The following is an 18884-nucleotide window of genomic DNA, read 5'->3' as shown; positions in this document are numbered from 1 at the left end:
TTTGTTGTTGTTAAGTACCGTAATCATAGCAACCCCATATAGGGTTTCTGAGGAGCAACTGGCAAGCTTGCAGTTCAAACTGACCTTGCAATCCCAACTCATTAACCTGCAGCACTGCATCAGGATTCCCGTAACAAAACCCATTGCTTTCTGAGTCATGAAGCCAACCTATAGGACAGAGTAGAGGTGCTGTATAGGGACTCCCAGGGCGCAATCTTTACAGAAACAAACTGCCACTTCTTCCATCTACAGAGCACCGACCTCTGGTTAGCGACAGAGCTCTTAACCACTGTGCCACCAGAATTCCTTTGTGTAACCATACCAAGGGCATATGGAGTCCTGATATGGTGCTGTAGGAAAAGCACAGAACAGCTAACTGTGAGGTCTATGGTTCAGACCCACCACCAGCTCCTCAGAACCCTATACAAGGTCTCTGTGAGTTGGAACCAACTTGATGACACTTAACAGCCACAACAATATCGGAGTATATAGCCTTGGTGTCATATTTGCACCATGTGTCTGCCACCACTAGAGGTATCCTTGCATATGAAAATGGCCAGTTTGTCTTTAAACTCTTTCGAGGTGAGGTCAGTTGACATTTAAAAGTACCCAGAGGCCTTCCAGGAGTCTTTACGAAACATCACAACTTCTCTGCTGCCCATTTCCTTTGCTCTTCATTTTGGCCTCATACTGAGGACTGTGTTTGAGGATCTTTTCTTCACATAATCAAGAACAGAGAAGACTTAAAGTCATCCCAGGTGTCACATTCCTGGATTACAAAGTCAGTCAGTTCAACAACATTCCAGCTCTTAGCCATGTTTTCTATGGTGCCAGAATCATGGTCTTCACTATGAGTTAGTCAAAATATGAAGTCTAGAGGGCATACTCCCCATCAGACTGCCTTCATTTCTGACACCGTCTATGAGTTCAGGGGGTTCCCAAAGCCAATCTCAGTTGAGAATTTACTAGAAAGACTCAAGGAACTCAAAGCTATTTACTCATGATTATAGTCCATTATAGGGCAAGGCTACAGATCAAGATCAGACAAAGGAAGAGATACATCAGGTAGAGTCTATGAGGGTTCCCAGTGTACACTTTCTATTCTCCTCTCCTGTGGTGTCAGGACTTGTTACCCTAACAGTATCAATTTTTGGCAATACACACAAATTATTATTGTCAACCAAGGAAGCTCATCTGAGCTTTTATGTCCAGAATTGTTATTGATACTTCATTACACAGGCATGATTGATTGATTTCCTATGGTAGATAAAGTGTTATGTCAACTTGATTGAGCCAGGATTCCTAGTTGTTTGGCAGTTGATAGTTAGCTCTATGATGATTGACTATGAGCAGGTATAGTTAACTCTATGATGACTGACTATGAGCAGCCAATCAATTAAAAGGATGGTTCCTTGGGGATGCAGACTGCTCCCAATTCAATGAACATGCGGGAAAGGCAGTCTCTCTCTCTTCTGCTAGGGATCTGGGACTGTACAATTGTAAACCATTTCTTTCATAATAAACTTCTCTTTATATATACCTATGTATGTTTCACTATTATTGCTTCTTGAGAAAACCTGGCCTAAGACATTACCTATATGATTAAACTTAGTCTCCATGTTGACTGGTAGCATATGACCACAAATACCCACCCTAAGCCAACATGGTTGATCTTTCTGGCCTCTTAAGCCCACAAACAAAGATTTTAGGGCCTGTCAACTAAGATCCACTATAGCCAGATGCACTCTAAACAATATCACATAGATTACCTCCCAGAAGTAGAGAGCCAAGATCAGACCTCTCTGGACAAGGCTAACTTCTTTACTACACGGTCCCTGCCTTCAGAGAAATCATAATCAAATGAGGATTAAAAGAAGATACTTTTAAACATGGTTAAGCTCCATGAAAGATATAAGAGCTTCATGAAAACAGTGACCCTCAATGGGATATGACAGCACCATTGTACCCCACTGTGCCCCCCGTGTCCAGCTTGTGGTGGTGGTTGTGTGCCATCAAGTTATTTCAACTCATAGTGACCCTGTATAAGATTCTGAGTCTGTAAGTCTCTATGGGAGCAGAAAGCTTCATCTCTCCCAAAGAGCATATGGTAGACTCAAACTGCTTAACTTGTGGTTTGTGGTGGTGGTGGTTATTAAGTGCCATTGAGTGATTTCCAACTTATAGCAACCTTGTACAGAATTTTCAAGGAGCAGCTGGTGGGTTTGAACTGCCAACCGTGTGGTTAACAGTCTAGTGTTTATCCTATATTGGCACACCAAGCAGCTTGTCATAGAATTACATAAATATCTAGGGATGGGTGACAGGAGAAAGAAGGAAAAATAGACCAAAAAAAACAAAAAAACAAAAAAAACCCCACAAAGGACTAAGTCCATCATCACACAAAATGAGTGGAAATGTTCTTTATAAATCTGGACCTTTTGATAAGTCTGCCTGCCTATAGTGAGGTTCAATTTGAGTACTCCAAGTACAGGTTTATGTATGGTGAACCAGAATCCCATTACTTGTAGATGAGATTTATAGATGTTCTCAGAAAAGCCCTGGAGGAATCAAGAGAGTAGTAAGGTCTTCCTGCTTTGGTTACAAGTGGAAATGTTGAGTATGCCTTTGAACCATTTTAGACTAATCCTGTAAGTTGCTGCCTGGTCTTCGTGGGTTATGGAAATATGGAATCAGACTCCTAGAGGAGTCAGCAAGTTAAATTGCTTAAGAAACTGTTATTTAAGCTTCTTCTCCTTTCCAATTTTGGTCACTTAGAATATGATTTCATATCCAAAAATGAAATCAAGGAGCAGCAAATTATCTGAATAATTCATGCCAATAGTCTCAAACACTTTTGTTCTATCAAATACTGGCAATTCAGGACTAGGTAATTGAGGGGTTCAGAAAGGCTTGAATTATCTTGATATTATTTGAATAGATGCCTCAAGTTCATATTTTACCTGATATAGACACATCCCTAAACCTTCTGATTTGTGTCTTGAGAATGTTCTTTGAAGTGTTTTTAACTTCATATGTAAAAGCCACAACCTATGTTAAATGCCTTATGTTAAGCCAAATTACCCCTTTCAAACTCTAATATCATTAGACAGTGAAGTCATTCTTTCTAAGTATTTTATTTTTATCAAAGTGATTAAAGATAAATTTCCTAACAGTACTACTAGTGTTAACAACAAAAACTGACTGTTCCCTGCTCCCAACCTACCCCTTTCCCAACTACCCTGAAATAATCAATCCTTTGCTTTTACTTTAAAATTTTTTGTAAATTGTGTGCTCGTGCAGAGTTTTCGTTTCAGCTATTATTCCGCTTATGTGTTGGTAGCCTACTCTGGTGATGGTGGTGGTTGTGTGCTATTGAGTCGGTTCCATCTCATAGTGACCCAGTACAGAGTTTCTGAGGCTGTAAATCTTCACAGGATCAGAAAACCTCATCTTTCTTCTGCAGAGTGGCTAGTGGATTTGAACTTCTGGCCCTACCCAACTCGTAACCCGCTATGCCACAAGGGCACAAGCGCTCCTTGACATCGTACTATAAATGATGAAAATAATGATAACTAACACTTATAAAAGGAGTGTTGTTGGTGCTATGGATTAAGTGTTGGGCTGCTAACATAAAGGAGGTAGTTCAAACCAACCAACTACTTCAACGGAAAAGATGAGGCTGCCCTGTATTGTACCAGAGAATATTCCAGGTACTTTACACACATTGAATCTTCACAAGGAAGATTTGTGGTAGATACTGTTCCTATTTGAATTCTTCAGATTGGAAACTAAGGACAAAGAGATTCTGTATCTAGCCCAAGTAATATGTAATAATGATAGTAATGGAGTCAGGATTTGAATTCAGGCAGTCTGGCTTCAAAACCCATGTTCTTCACAATGACCCAGATTTATCTAGCTCTTCTTTAGCCTCCAACACACACAAACACGTTCCTTTTTCTTATTATCCCCATCTTTTCATTATGGTTATATCAATTAAATCAATATCCAGTACTTATTATTATTATGACTGTATACACGTTGGAGTCCTGGTGTGGCACTGTAAGTTAATAACCTGTACTGCAAGGTCGATTTGAACCACAAACTTGGAGGTTCAAACTCACCATCTGCTCCTCAGAAATCTTATATAGGGTTGCTAAGAGTTGGAACCTATTTGATCGCACTTAACAATAGAATAAATATACATATTAACCACCCCCTGATCTATGTTATACACTATACATACATATTTCCTTTTTCATATAACTTTGTTTTCCTTGGAAATAATGGTTTTGATCTCTTAGCTTGTAGTTCATTTCTAAACACTCATCTGAGTCATAAAGTCATCTTTCAGTGCGTTCCAATGAGTCTATTATCTCTGTTTTACTCTGTTCGTGGAAACACCCTCTCTTGTGTCCCAATCTAGACTATTATTTTGTGGATGGAGCTACTGTAATTACCTTCCTGAAGTTACACATCTACATGTCTTGGGAGTTCTTTGTTACTTTCCTGTATAGAGACCTGGTGCTTGAATTTATATTTCCCTTTTTGTTTTATTTTGTTGTTGTTATTTATTCTCTTATTTTGGTAAACACATCGTCCCATCCTTCTTGTTATTGTTAGATGCCATCGATGGTACCAAGTCATAGCAATCCTATGCACAACAAAATAAAACACTGCCCGATACTGGGCCAACCTCACAATTATTGATACATTTGAGCCCATTGATGCTGACACTTTGCCAATCCATCTCATTGGGGGTGTTCCTCTTTTTCTCTGACCCTCCATTTTACCACATATAATATCCTTCTTCAGTGATTGGTCCCTCCTGACAATATGTCCGAAGTATGGCCATTCTGGCTTCCAAGAAACACTCTGGCTATACTTCTTCCAACACAAATCTGTTCTTTTAGTAGTCCATGGAACTTTCAATATTCTCCTACAAGGCCATTACTCAAATACATCAACTTGTCTTTGGTCTTCCTTAGTCACTATCCAAATTTCACATGCATATGAGGTTACTGAAAATACCATAGCTTACATCAGGCAATTCTTAGTTCTCAAACTGACATGTTTTGCTCTTCAACACTTGAAAGAGGTCTTGTGCAGCAGATTTGCCTAATGTAATACGTCATTTAATTTCTTGACTGCTGCTTCCATCACTGTTGATTATTGATCCAAGCAAAATGAAGTCTTTGATAACTTAAATCTTTTCTCTTTTTATTTGGATGTTGTTTACTTGTCCAGTGGTGAGGATTTTTGTTTTCTTTACATTGAGATGCAACCAATACCGAAGGCTGTGGTCTTTGATCTTCATCAATAAGTATTTTAAGTTCTCTTCAGTTTCAGCAACCAAGGTTGTATCATCTACATATCACAGATTGTTAATGAGTCTTCCTCCAATCCTGACGCCATGTTTTCTTCATATAACCCATCTTCTCTATTTGTTCAGCGTACAGATTGAGTAAGTATAGTGAAAGAATACAACCCTGGCACACACCTTTCCTGATTTTGAAACATTCAGTGTTCCCTTGTTCTGTTCAAACAACTATCCATCTTGGTCTATGTACAGGTTCCTCATGAGCACAATTAAGTGTTCCAGAATACTCATACTTTGCAATGTTGTCCATAGCTTGTCACGATCCACACAACCAAAAGCCTTTGCATAGTTACTAAGCACAAGTCTACATCTTTCTGGAATTGTCTGCTTTCAGCCAAGATACATCTAACATCAGCAGTGATAGCCTTTGTTTTACACCCTCTTGAAACCAGCTTGAAACTCTGGAAGTTCTCTGTCAATGTATGGTTGCAGCCGTTTCTGTATTACCTTTAGTAAAATTTTACTCACATAGGATATCAATGATATTGTCCAATGATTTCTTCATCCTGTTAGGTCACCTCTCTTTGGAGTGGGCACAAATATGGAGCTTTTCCAGTCAGTTGGCCAGGTAGTTGTCTTTCAAATGTCTTGGCATAGATTAGTGAGTGCCTTGGGTGCTGCATTACTTTGTTGAAAGATTTCAATTTGTATTCTATCAATTCCCAGTGCCTTGTTCTTTGCCAATGACTTCAGTGTACCTTGGATTTATTCTTTCAGGATTATTGGCTCTTGATCATATGCTACCTCTTGAAATGGTTGATCATCTACCATTTCTTTTTTGTTCCTTGACTCTCTGTATTCCTTCCATTTTTTTCTGATGTTTTCTTTATAGGTCAGTATTTTGCCCATAGAACTCTTCAGTACCACAAATCAAGGTTTGAATTTTTTACTTCAGTTCCCTCAGCTTGAGAAATGCTGAGCATGTTCTTCCTTTTGGGATTTCTAACTCCAGGTCTTTACACATCTTATTATAATATTTGACATTGTCTTCTCAAGCTGACCTTTGGAATTTCTTTTCAGCTTTTGTACCTCCTCACTTTTTCCATTTGCTTTAGCATCTCTACACTGGAGAGCAAGTTTCAGAGTCTCTTCTGACATCCATTTTGGTCTTTTCCTTCTCTCTTGTCTTCTCAATGACCTTTTGGTTTCTTCCTGTATGATGTTTTATATGTTATCCCACATCTTTTGGTTTCCTTTAGTGTCTAATGCATCAAATCTGTTCTTCAGATGGTCTCTAAATTCAGATGGAATATATTCACGGTCATATTTTTGGAAATTTTTATTACTTTTTTTTTTATTTATTCACAGTACTTTGATTTCTTTTATTCTTTGTTATGATGTGAGTTGGTTTTTATTCATGAAGACCTGTATACTTTCATTCTTGGAAATGTCTTAGGCAATTTCTTTGAAAATTTTTTACCCTCAAATTTCTCTGTACATTATTTCTGGAAATCCTGTTATCCTAATATTGAACCTACTAGACTATCCTCAGATTTTCTAAATTTTCTTCCATCTTTGTCAGTATTTTGCATATTCAAATTCTCTTTTCTATGATTTTATTGAACTTTAACTGTCTGTTGTTTCTATTGATTTTTTCTTATATAATAGTATGTTTCTAGTAGAACTTTGTTGGAATTGTTTTATTGTTATAGCATTATGTATTCAATTCTTATTACTATACTTTTTAAAAATACAAATGTGTATTTTTTTTTCCTTTTTTTGTTGTTGTTTTAAAAAGATGACACATGCTCCTCATAGCATTACTTCTTACTTTTTTTCACCTAACATATTGCAGGCCTTTATGTTTAAGTACAAAGAGAATGTCTTCATTCTTTTTCACCGTTATGTATTATTTCTTTGTGTAGACAAAATATACTTAATCTTTTATACATTTTTATTGACATTCTGGGTCTTTTGCTTGTTGAATTCTAGTAGCTCTCTATATCTGAAGATTAACACTTTATTGTATGAATTTCAAACATTTTTGTCAGTTTTTCTTTTTTTGTTAAATTTTTTGACATTCTCATCATCTTCATATCTGTATTCACTTTGACTTCCGTTTCTCTTTTTCTTTTGGTCTCTGTCTTTCAAATTAGCTGTTGTTAAGTGTCATCGCATGGTTCCAACTCATAATAGCCCTGAATAGGGTTTCCAAGGAGTGGCTGGTGGGTTTGAATGCCAGCCTTGCAGTTAGCACTCCAGTGCTTATCCTACAGTGCCACACTGCAAATGTTTCATAATCTCTCTTTGTTCATGTTTTAAGAGCAAGGCATTAAAGCTGAATAGAAGCTCTGGCTATGTAGCCAAGGTGTGCTGACTTGCTGAAATAGATTTTATTAGTTCATATTGCTGCAATCTGGACTTTTTTATTGGGAGACACATTAGCTATATCTGTAGGTTTTCTCTCTTGGTTCAATCGATTTCTCAATTAAAGAAGTTCCACTCTTCTGCTGATCCTATAAACCTGATTGAGTCTAAGACTCAGACTAGTTGTGGCATGGCAGATGTGTCCCATAGGAATATTTTCACCTAGTCCTATAGCCACTACCTCCTGAAGCTGAATCCAAAGTCTCTCTGGTTCAATCCTTACAGAAAATAGCCTCCAGTCTTCTTCCAGATTAAAAAAGGGATGGCCACCTAACAACACTGGTCAAGGAGGTAATCTTAAATAAAAATTTTATTCATATAAGTTTATACTTTATTTCTCTCCTTTTCATTTTAATGTTATTTTCAGAGAAATGGAAGATGAATTTGTGCAGTCAATCAACCATGATAAAATAAAACTCTCTAGCATACCTTTTGACTGACCAGGGTTATTTTTGTCTTCTCCCCTTTCCCTTTCTTGCCTGTGGCCAACACTCTAAAGTTCTATTTATAAGGATAAGTAGAAGCAAGGATTACAGTATTCAAGCAGTGATGATGATCATATATTTGCTAGAACAGTGAAATAGACTATCAATGATATCGAGGCTATGAAATGATACATATGTTTCCCTGCATCCAGATGTGTCATCATGTTAGTGAGTATCATCACCAGGAAGTTTTTTGGTTTTCTCTGGTGCAGCAGCAAAAAGGCTTGCTTACCTTCAACAGGTAACTCCTCTTGGGAAGTTTTTGTATACAAAATGAACTAATAAAGCATGAAAATAAGTGCACAGGAATATTCTTCTAAAAAACAAAACTTCCCAGATGAGTTTGCACTCCTTTCCACAGAATTACTAGGTATCACATATTGAAGAGAAAACATTTTCATTCCCTAGCTTGTTTTCTTCTTGATTTATCTGCTCATTGTCTTCCAACATGCTACTACTCAGTAATGACACACCCAAAGAAAAAGCATTCTTCTTTAAACTTTTAAGACTCAGGTTTATTGGAGAATAAAATCTACACCAGTGAATCCATGCTGTTGATGTTGTTAAATGCCATCCACTAGGTTCCACGTTGTTGTTGAGTGCCGTCCAGTTGGTTCCTACCCATAGTGACCCTGTATAGGGTTTCCAAGGAGCAGCTGGTAAGCTTGAACCACCGACCTTGTTCAAACTGACTTTGCAGTCCAGCACATGAAGCCACTTATTTCCACTCTACCAGCAGTATTATATTTTGTATCTTGTTTGACTGTGATGAATTCTTCTTAGTTGTAAAATGCCTGGATTTCAGTCCGTAAGATTGAGAAATTTTTTTCAGAACCTAACTAAAAAGTATTCAGTAAGTATGTATTATTATATGACAATTGCTTTTATTGTTTGTTTGTTTTTTAAGTGGCTTATATAAAAAGAAAATCATCTGCTTGCTGGAATAGAGTGTACTTCAGTGTGGTTTGTATGAGGATAATTTCCATTTTTTTGATGAGCTGTTTAGTGGTGGTGTCCTGTAACTTGACCATAGTTTTATCTAATTTTGGCCATGTGGTTTCTTTTCCTAGGCATAATGGCATCAATAGGAAAATGAAGAAACCCTACAGCACCAAGCATATTGCTGAGCCAGAATCAAAAGAACTCTTCTTATAAATCGTTTTTTTATTATTTCTCACTGCTGCCCTTTGGACGCTAGTGCAAATTTCTTGGACTACACTTTATGGAAGAAGAACCATGAGAACAAATCCTCACCAGCAGACTATCAGGATGCCTTAAATTTATAATAGTAGACTGTATTACAAAAAAAAAAAGTGTGTGTGTGTGATACCTGTGTATATAACTTGTTTTGAAAGAGCTACTGTTTAAAAGCATGATTGGACAAATGTATGTTTTTTCTAAAGATTGCATTGATTCAACTGACTCACAGAACATTCACAAGCCACTAACACTATTTTGTATTCCATCAGTTGCATGAGTATTCTCTAATATTGGTTGAACTCCACTTTCCTCACAATCTGGGCAATTTTGGCTCAGCTCCTTACTGAGACCAGGTCAGTGGTATTGTTTTCTGTCAAGAGTGTTTTTTCTGTCATTTTTACTTTTTGTATAAAGGAAATAAAACAGTGTTAACAGCTACCTATAATCTTGGGGCACCTACTTTCTAATAAATTTGTGATGTTCTGATTTCTAAGGGACTTTGAGAGTATTTTGATAGCTTATATTTTATTTCAGGAACAAACTGCCCAGTTCAGCAGTTTTCCCATAGGAGTCAAATAAAACATTCTAGTTTTCATTAAGTACTAAAGAATCAGACACGTATATAAAGTAAGTCAATTCCTTCTGCCTTCTCAAATTGCAGCAATGACATGGGAAAATACTAATGACAACTAAGGATTTAGCCCCTTCTTGGATCACTTTTTTCTGCCTCTAATATATTATGAGGCCTGTCTAATCCCAATAGGAGACAGTGTGGAACATGGGTTTATAACAATCCTACTATTGATACAAGTCTTTCAATCATATAAACATTGAGTTCCAGAAGGTTTCATCCAATCATGTAAAAGTATATTTCTGTTGAAACTTCAAGAGTTTTATTTTCAAAGTGTTGGCATAGCCTATAAGAGGCCTGTCAAGTTTTAGTTTCTTACCAGTGGAGGGAGCACAGTGTGCTATTAGAGTCAATCATGTTGCTACATTCAAATGTGGACCATCTTATACCCTCGTGGACAAAGTACTGAATTAGGAGGCAGTGCTGCATAGGTAAATCATCTGACAAACTCAGACTTGATAAAATACAAGGAGGTATAAGGAAAAGTACTAATATTTTGAGTTTCTCTTATGTAACAGACAATATTATGCAGAGCAACTACTTGAATGTCAGTTTGTCAAACTGTGGTGGCATGCATGTTGCTGTGATTCTGGAAGCTATGCCACGAGTATTAGAAATACTAGCAGGGTCAACCACAATAGATAGGTTTCAGCTGCGCTTCCAGATAAAGAAAGACTAGGAAAAAGAAGAGACAGACTACTTCCAAATATTTAGTCACTGAAAACCATATGAATAGCAGTGGAACACTGTCAGCACCAGAATATTGAATATAATACCATGATGAAGAGCACCAGAATATAAGATATAGTGCAAGAAGATAAGCCCATCAGGGTGGAAGACACTCAAAGTATAACTCCTCTAAGTAGAGTTGACTGTGATAGCGTGACTGGAGTAGAGCTTGTTGGACCTTCATTTGCTGATGGGGCACAACACAAAATGAAAAGAAATAGCCATAAACTTCCATTAATAATCAGAACATGGAATGTACAAAGTATGAATCTAGGAAATTTGTAAATTGTAAAAAATGAAATGGAATGAATAAACATCGATGTCTTAGGCATTAGTGAGCTGAAATAGACTGGTTCTGGCCTTTTTGAATCTGACAGTCACATGGTTTACTATGCTGGGAATGACAAATTGAAGAGACATGGCATTGCTTTCATCATCAAAAACAACATATCAACATCTGGCTTGAAGTACATCACTGTCTGTGATAGGATAATATCCATACACCTACAAGATAGACCAATTAATACCTCTATTATTCAAATTTATGCACCAACAACTAAAGCCATTAATGATGAAATTGAAGAATTCTACCAAATTCTTCCATCTAAAAATTGATCAAACATTCAATCAAGATATATTGATAATTACTGGCAATTGGAATGTAGGGTTAGGAAAAAAAAAAAAATGGAAGCATCAGTAGTTGAAAAATATGACCTTGGTGATAGAAATGATTCTGGAGATCACATGATAGAAATTTGCAAAACCAATGACTTCATTGCAAATATCTTTGTTTAAACAACATAAAAGACCACTAGACCCATGGACCTCACCAGACAGAATACACAGAGAAATCAAATTGACTACATCTGTGGAAAGAGACAATGGAAAAGCTCCATATCATCAGCCAAAATAAGGCCAGGGGGACGCTGGAACAGATTATCAGTTGCTTATATGCAAGTTCAGACTGAAGATGAAGAGAATTAAAATAACTCCACAAGAGCCAAAATATGACCTTGAACATATTCCACTTGAATTTGGAGATTACCTAAGAACAAATTTGGTGCATTAGCTCTAAATGGTAAAGAACAGAAGAGTTGTGGTACAACATCAAGAACATCATACAGGAAGAAGGCAAAGGGCCATTAAGAAAAAAATAAAGAAGGAAAGACTAAAATGGATGTCAGAAGAGACTCTGAAACTTGCTGTCCAGTGTAGAGATGCTAAAGCAAATGGAAGAAACAAGGAGATAAAAGCTCTGAAAAGAAAATTTCAAAGGTCAGCTGGAGAAGACAGTCAAATATTACAACAAAATGTGGAAAGACCTGGAGTGACAAAACCAAAAGGGAAGAACACATTCAGCATTTTTCAAGCTGAGGGAACTGAAGAAAAAAAATCAAGCATCGACTTGCAAATTGAAGGATTCTATTAGCAAAATATTGAATTATGCAGAAAGCATCAAAAGAAAGTGGAAGGAATACACAGAGACACTTTTCCAAAAAGAAATGGTTGATGTTCAACCAAGAGGTAGCTTATGATCAAGAGCCAATGATCCTGAAGGAGGAAGTCCAAGGTGTACTGAAGTCATTGGCAAATAAAAGGCACGGGGAATTGATGAAATACAAATTGAAATCTTTCAACAAACTGATGCAGCACTAGAAGCACTCAATCATCTATGCCAAGAAATTTGGAAGGTAACTTCCTGGTCAACTGATTGGAAGAGATCTATATTTGTGCCCATTCTAAAGAGAGTTGACCCAATGGAATGCAGAAGTCACAGACAATAGCATTAAATCACATGCAAATAAAATTGTCCTAAAGATGATACAAAAACAGCTGAAACCACACATTGACAGAAAACTTCCAGGTTTCCAAGCCATATTCAGAAGAGGATGTGGAACTAAGGATATCAATGCTCACATCAGGTGGATCTTGGCAGACAGCAGAGAATACTAGAAAAATGTTTACCTGTGCTTTATTGACTACTCAAAGGCTTTCAGTTGTGTGGATCATGACAAATTGTTGACAGCATTGAGGAGACTGAGTATTCCGGAACACATAATTGTGCTCATGAGAAACCTGTAAATAGACCAAGAGGCAGTTCGAACAGAAAAAGGAAATACCGAATGGCTTAAAATTAGGAAAAGTGGGTACCAGGCTTGTATTTTTTCACCATACGTATTCAATCTGTATGCTGAGTGAGCAAATAATTCCAGAAACTGGATTATATGAAGAAAAACATGGCATCAGGATCAGAGGAGGACTCAGTAGCAACCTATGATATGCAGATGATATAACCTTGGTAGTTGAAAGTGAAGAGCACTTAAAATACTGATGAAGATCAAAGACCACAGCCTTTGGTATGGGCTGCACCTCAATGTAAAGAAAAGAAAAATCCTTACTATTGGAACAATAAATTACATCCATATATATGAAGACTAAAGTTATCAAAGACTTTGTTTTGCTCATATCAGTCATTAACACTCATGGAAACAGCAGTCAAGAAATCCAAAGATGTATTGCATTAGGCAAATCTGCTGCGCAAGACGCTTGTAAGTGTTGAAGAGCAAAGTTGTCAGTTTGAGGACTAAGGTGTGCTTGACCCAAGTCATGGTATTTTCAATAACCTCATATACATGTGAAAGTTGGACTGTGAATAAGGAAGATGGCAGAAGAATTGATGCGTTTGAGTTACGTTACTGAAGTAGAGTATTAAAAGTACCATGGACTGCTAAAAGAACAACCAGCGTGTCCCTTGGAAGCTAGAGTGGACAGACTTCAGACATATAATAAATATGGATATCCTCTTCCAGTCCCTGGAGAAGGATTCCATGCTTGGTAAAGTGGAAGGTTAGAGAAAAAGAGGAAGACTCCCAACAAGATGGATTAGCAGTGGCAGCAGCAACGGGCTCAGTGATTATGAAGTTGGCATGGGGCCGGGCAGTGTTTCATTCTCTTGTGCATAGGGTCCCTATGAATTGGTGCCAACTCAATGCACCTAACAACAACAAATTATGCAGAGATGTAAGTACTCCCATTTTTTATAGATTAGAAAATTAACTTCAGATATGTTAAGTCCTTTGTTCAAGGCAACACTACTAGAAACTAGCAGAATTAGATTTTAGTACAAATTGGCTCATTGACCCTACCACCCCAGGTTGCCTTCTTTTTGTAGTGAGCACAGCCCAATTACTAAGGAAACATAAATTCTGGACAACTCTTTTGTCTTAGGCAGGAGACATTACCTCCTTGAGAAATCTGGAAGATGGGAGATTGGCCTACATAAAGTCATTGGTAGTGCTGAAGATTAATGCAGTCTGCTGCTAACTGAAATGTCTTAGGTTTAAATTCACCATAGATGCCTCAGATTAAAGGCCTAATGATCTATTTCCAAAAAAAATCAGTCTCTGAAAACTGTGGAGCACAATTCTGCTCTAATACATATAGGAATCACCATAAATTGGAATTGATTTGATGGCAACTGGTTTACCAGATTTGCCTACATACACATCTAGCAGGGGGTTTCTTGAACCAGTTGTAAAGCAACAAGTCTATGAATTTCAGTCATTGTGCTCTGTTCTGGTTTGGGTTTTGTGAGTTGATCTAGTTAGAGATAGGTTCTGTGTGTGGTTCTATATTTCTCATGTCATCTTTACCTGGCTCTGATTTTGGCCCCTTGCTTCATTTGCCCTTTTTGTTGGCCCCCTCAAATTTTACTGCTCTGTCATACTGCTTGAATTATAACAAAGCACTCGGCAAACACATGTGAAATGTAGATTTCTGTTTTCTCTTTGGTGTCAAGGTGACACAGGAATCACAAGTGAGCCAGCCTTTACAACCTGTCTTGAGAATGGATCTGTGAAGGAAGGGGTTCTAGAAAGTGCTTTCTGCTCTCCAGTGGTCACAGTTTTGTCCTGAGACTGTGTTTTTTAACTTGAAATTAAAGGGGCTGGGAATTCTTAAGAGATTTTATGACCCAGACACAGAGGTCCCAATTAAATATAGCAGAGAATATTATATAAAAGTTTGAAGAAAGAAATCCTACCTCACCCTAGAAAACTCTGGCAATGCCATTCATTGTTTATTGACACTATAGCATTTTACATACAGCTCTATACCTAGTACAGGAAGCAAAGAGATAAAACAGGAAAACTGAGCAAATTCCAGTCAGCCAGACTGCAAGACAGTACAATTCTGTGTTTAATGATCTCACTAAGACACTGAAAAGTTAACCCTGAAATCATGCATGTAAATGCCTTTCCTGTCCAAATACTTGTAAAATGGAGAAATTATGTTTGCCTGGAATTAGTAGAAATCGTATAACCTTGACCACAGTCTTGATTTTATGTAAGTTTTTAAGTTGAAAATTAAATTTCTATATAGATTTAAAGACATATTTACATGTTAAAGAGCGTGTGTATTTCCTTTTAGTAAGCAGAGTTTTAGGTTCCCTGCCCAACTCCCTCCCATTGGGCCAGTAAAATGACTGTAGCTCTTGCTAAAAGCATAATTACATGGAGCAGAGTAGGTAATTCAGCTCCATTGTAAAAACTGTCACAACATCTGTCAACTTCTTATAAAGGTGGCATCTTTTATATCACTAAAGGGATTTGTATATCCAAAGTTCAACACATCACATTAAGAATGTTTCTTAGAAAAGATAACAACAAGACCAAATCCTCACCACTATGAAGGAGTTGAATTCCCATTATTTGTGCTTATAAAATATTAGTATCAAGACTTCAACTCTAATAAGAAAGTCCTAGATGATCATGGGAGTAGGGATGGGGATGACATTCTCGAAGGATGAATTCAAGGAAGATTTTTGAGAATTTTCTCACAGCAAATGTTTGTAAACAATATGCTGAATAATACAGGTTAGAGGAAATAACTATAAATTTTAAATTATTTCCTCAAAGATTCTCTGATTCAAAGTGGGTTAAATGCTATTTGTTTACCATTCACACCTATATGCTTAAGTAGTTAAAATTAAGTAATAAGAATTTCATTGTGCAACAGAGTTGTACATGTCCCCCCAATAAAAATGGATTTCATGTCTGTTGCCTGTAGCCCTTATTTGTTAATTGTTGTTCTTAGGTGTTGTTGTGTCAATCCTCACTCATAGGGACCCTATGCACAACAGAACAAAACAGTGCCTGGTCCCGCACCATGCTCATAGTTGTTCTGTTGGAGCAACTTCATTGTGACACTGTGTCATTTCATCTTATTTAAAGTAGTCCTCTTCTTTGCAGACCCTTCATTTTACCAAGCCTGAGGTCCTTCTCTAGTGCCTGGTCCCTACTGATATGTGAGAGAGACGAAGTAGCATTCTGGCTGTACGTCTTCCAACACAAATTTGTTGACTCTTCTGGTAGTTCATGGTACTTTAAGAATTCTTCTCCAACACCATAGCTCAAATGCATTGATTCTTCTATGGGTTTCTTATTCATTGTCCAACTTTCACAGGCATATGAGGCGATTGAAAATATCATGGCTTGGGTCAGGTGCACCTTAGTCCTCAAACTGTTATCTTTGTTCTTGAACACTGTAGAGAGATCTTATGCAGCAAGTCTGCTCACTGCAGTACTTCATTTGATTTCTTGACCGTGAGCATTGATTGCAGATCCAAGTAAACTGAATTCTTTGAAAATTTCATTTTTTTTCTCCATTTATCATGATGTTATTTATTGGAACAATTATGATCATTTTAATTTTGTTTACATTGAAATGCAATCCATACTGAAGGCTATAGTCTTTGATCTTCAGCAGTGTTTCAAGTCATCTCCACTTTCAATAAGCAAGATTGTGTCGTCTGCATATCACACATTGTTAATGAGTCTTCCTCCAATCCTGAAGTCACTTTCTTCTTCATATGATCCAGCTTCTCAGATGATTTGCTCAGAATATAAATTGAATATGTACGTTGAAAGAATACAACCCTGGTGCACACCTCCTGATTTTAAACCATTCAGCATCCCATTATTGTATTTGAACAATTGCCTCTTGTTTCCTCATGAGCACAATTAAGTGTTCTGAAATACCCACTCTTCCCAATGCTATATGTAGTTTGTTATGATCCATACAGTCAAATGCATTTGCATAGTCAACAAAACATATTTCAGGTATTCTCTGCTTTCAGTCAAGATCCATCTGACATCCCTAGTTGCATGTCCTTTTCTGAATCCAGCTTGAATTTCTGGCAATTCCCTGTTGATGTACTTCTGCAATTGTTTTGCAATTATCTTCAGCAAACATTTACTTGTCTGTGACCTTATTGACACTTTTGATGATTTCCATCTTTTGTTGAATCACTTTTCTTTGGAATGGGTACAAATATGGACCTCTTCCAGTCAGTTGGCCAGGAAGCGATCTTCCGATTTTTTTTTACATAGATAAGTTTGTGCCGCCAGTGCTCCATCAGTTTGTTGAAACATTTCAATTTGTATTCCAGCAATTCTGGGAGGCTTTTTTTGGCCAATGTTTTCAGTGCTACTTGGAATTCTTCCTTCAATACCATTGATTATATGGTACCTCTGGAAATGAATGAACATTAACCAATTAGTTTTGATAGAGTGACTCTGTGTATTACTTTCATCTTCTTTGATGTTTCCAACATAATCATTATTTTGCTCATGTTGTTGTTGTTTAGTGCCATCGACTCAGTTCTAACTCATAACAACCTTGTATAGGGTCTCCAAAGAGAGGTTGGTGGGTTTGAACCACAACACTTGGGGTTAGCAGTCCAGTTCTTATCCTACAGTGTCACATAAGGATTCCATAGAAGTATTCAATATTGCAATGCAAGTGTTCAAACTGAAGAATTCTATCAACTTTTTCAGTCTAAAATTGATCTGGCTTGAATATTTTTTCATTTCCTTCAGCTTGAGAAATGCTGAGCATGTCTTCCCCTTTTGGTTTTCTAACTGCAGGTCTTGCACCTTTCATTATAATACTTGACTTTGTCTTGTCAAGCTGTTCTTTGAAATTTTCTGTTTAGCTCTTTTACTTCATCATTTCTTCCATTTATCTTTATGTACAAGGTTGGCGGTTCAAGGTCACCAGCTGCTCCTCAGAAACCCTATACAGGGTCACTATGAGTTGATGCCAACATGACAAACTCGACGCCTACTTTGGTCTTTTCTTTTTTTCCTATCTTTTTAAGTAAAATCATGGTGTATGAAGAGAATATTAAAAGACCCGTGGACTCCCAGAAGACAAACAAATCTTTGTTGGAAGAAGTACAGCCAGAATGCTCCTTAAAAACCAGTATGGTAAGACTTAATCTCTCATACTTTGCATATAGTATCAGAAGGTGCCAATCCTTGGAGAAGGATATCGTGCTAGGTATAAAATTGAGGGTCAGTGAGACAGATGAAGACACCCAACGAGATGAATTAACACAGTGGCAACAGCAATGGGCTCAAATTAACAGCAATTATAAGGATAGCACAGGACTGGGCAGTGTTTCATACTACTGCTAATAGGGTTGCTTAAAAGTTTCCTTAGCTTCAGCCTGAACTTGCATATTAGCAATTGATGGTCTGTTCCACAGTCAGACTCTGACCTTATTTTTGTTGATGATATTCAGCTTCTCCCTGGTCTCTTTCAACAAATGTAGTCAATTCGATTCCTATGTATTCTATCTGGTAAGGTCAGACGTATAGTTGTCTTTTATGCTGTTGAAAAAGTATTTGCAATAAGTACTTGGTCTTGCAAAATTCTATCATGTGAACTCTAACATTATTTTTATCCCCAAACCCATATTTTCCAACTAGGATTCCTCCTTCTTTCCCTCCAACTTTCACATTTCAATCACCAGTAATTATCAGTATATCTTGATTGCTTGTCAGATCAATTTTAGACTGAAAAGGTTGATCGAATTCTTCAGTGTGAACACTACCTTAGTGTTTAGTGGGTAAATTTGAATAATATTTGTACTAACTGGTCTTCCTTGTTTACATATGGATATTATCCTGTCACAGACAGCATTGTATTTCCAGATAGATCTTGAAATGTTCTTTTTGACAATGAATATGACACAATTCCTCTACAATTTGTAATTCCCGAAACAGTATACCATATGATTGTCTGTTTCAAA

General features: G+C 37.1%; 1 protein-coding gene across 3 annotated transcripts in view; it reads left to right on the top strand.

The window, feature by feature from the left end:
- The window catches only part of SNCAIP (synuclein, alpha interacting protein), a 120587-nt gene extending 110693 nt beyond the window's left edge, over positions 1 to 9894 (top strand). For 2 of the 3 annotated variants that reach the window (XM_006871637.1, XM_006871636.1), the window contains one exon: positions 9300 to 9865. In XM_006871637.1, coding sequence (XP_006871699.1) covers positions 9300 to 9384 — 85 coding nt within the window. In that variant the 3' untranslated portion in view covers positions 9385 to 9865. Of the gene's footprint in view, positions 1 to 9299 lie in introns of all 3 variants that reach the window. The other variant, XM_006871635.1, reaches the window with a different exon arrangement.
- The last annotated feature ends 8990 nt before the right edge of the window (positions 9895 to 18884 follow it).

This window comes from Chrysochloris asiatica, unplaced genomic scaffold (genome assembly GCF_000296735.1).
Source record: "Chrysochloris asiatica unplaced genomic scaffold, ChrAsi1.0 scaffold00171, whole genome shotgun sequence".
In the NCBI taxonomy this organism is placed as follows: Eukaryota; Metazoa; Chordata; class Mammalia; order Afrosoricida; family Chrysochloridae; genus Chrysochloris; species Chrysochloris asiatica.
This window is presented reverse-complemented; position numbering and strand designations above follow the sequence as displayed.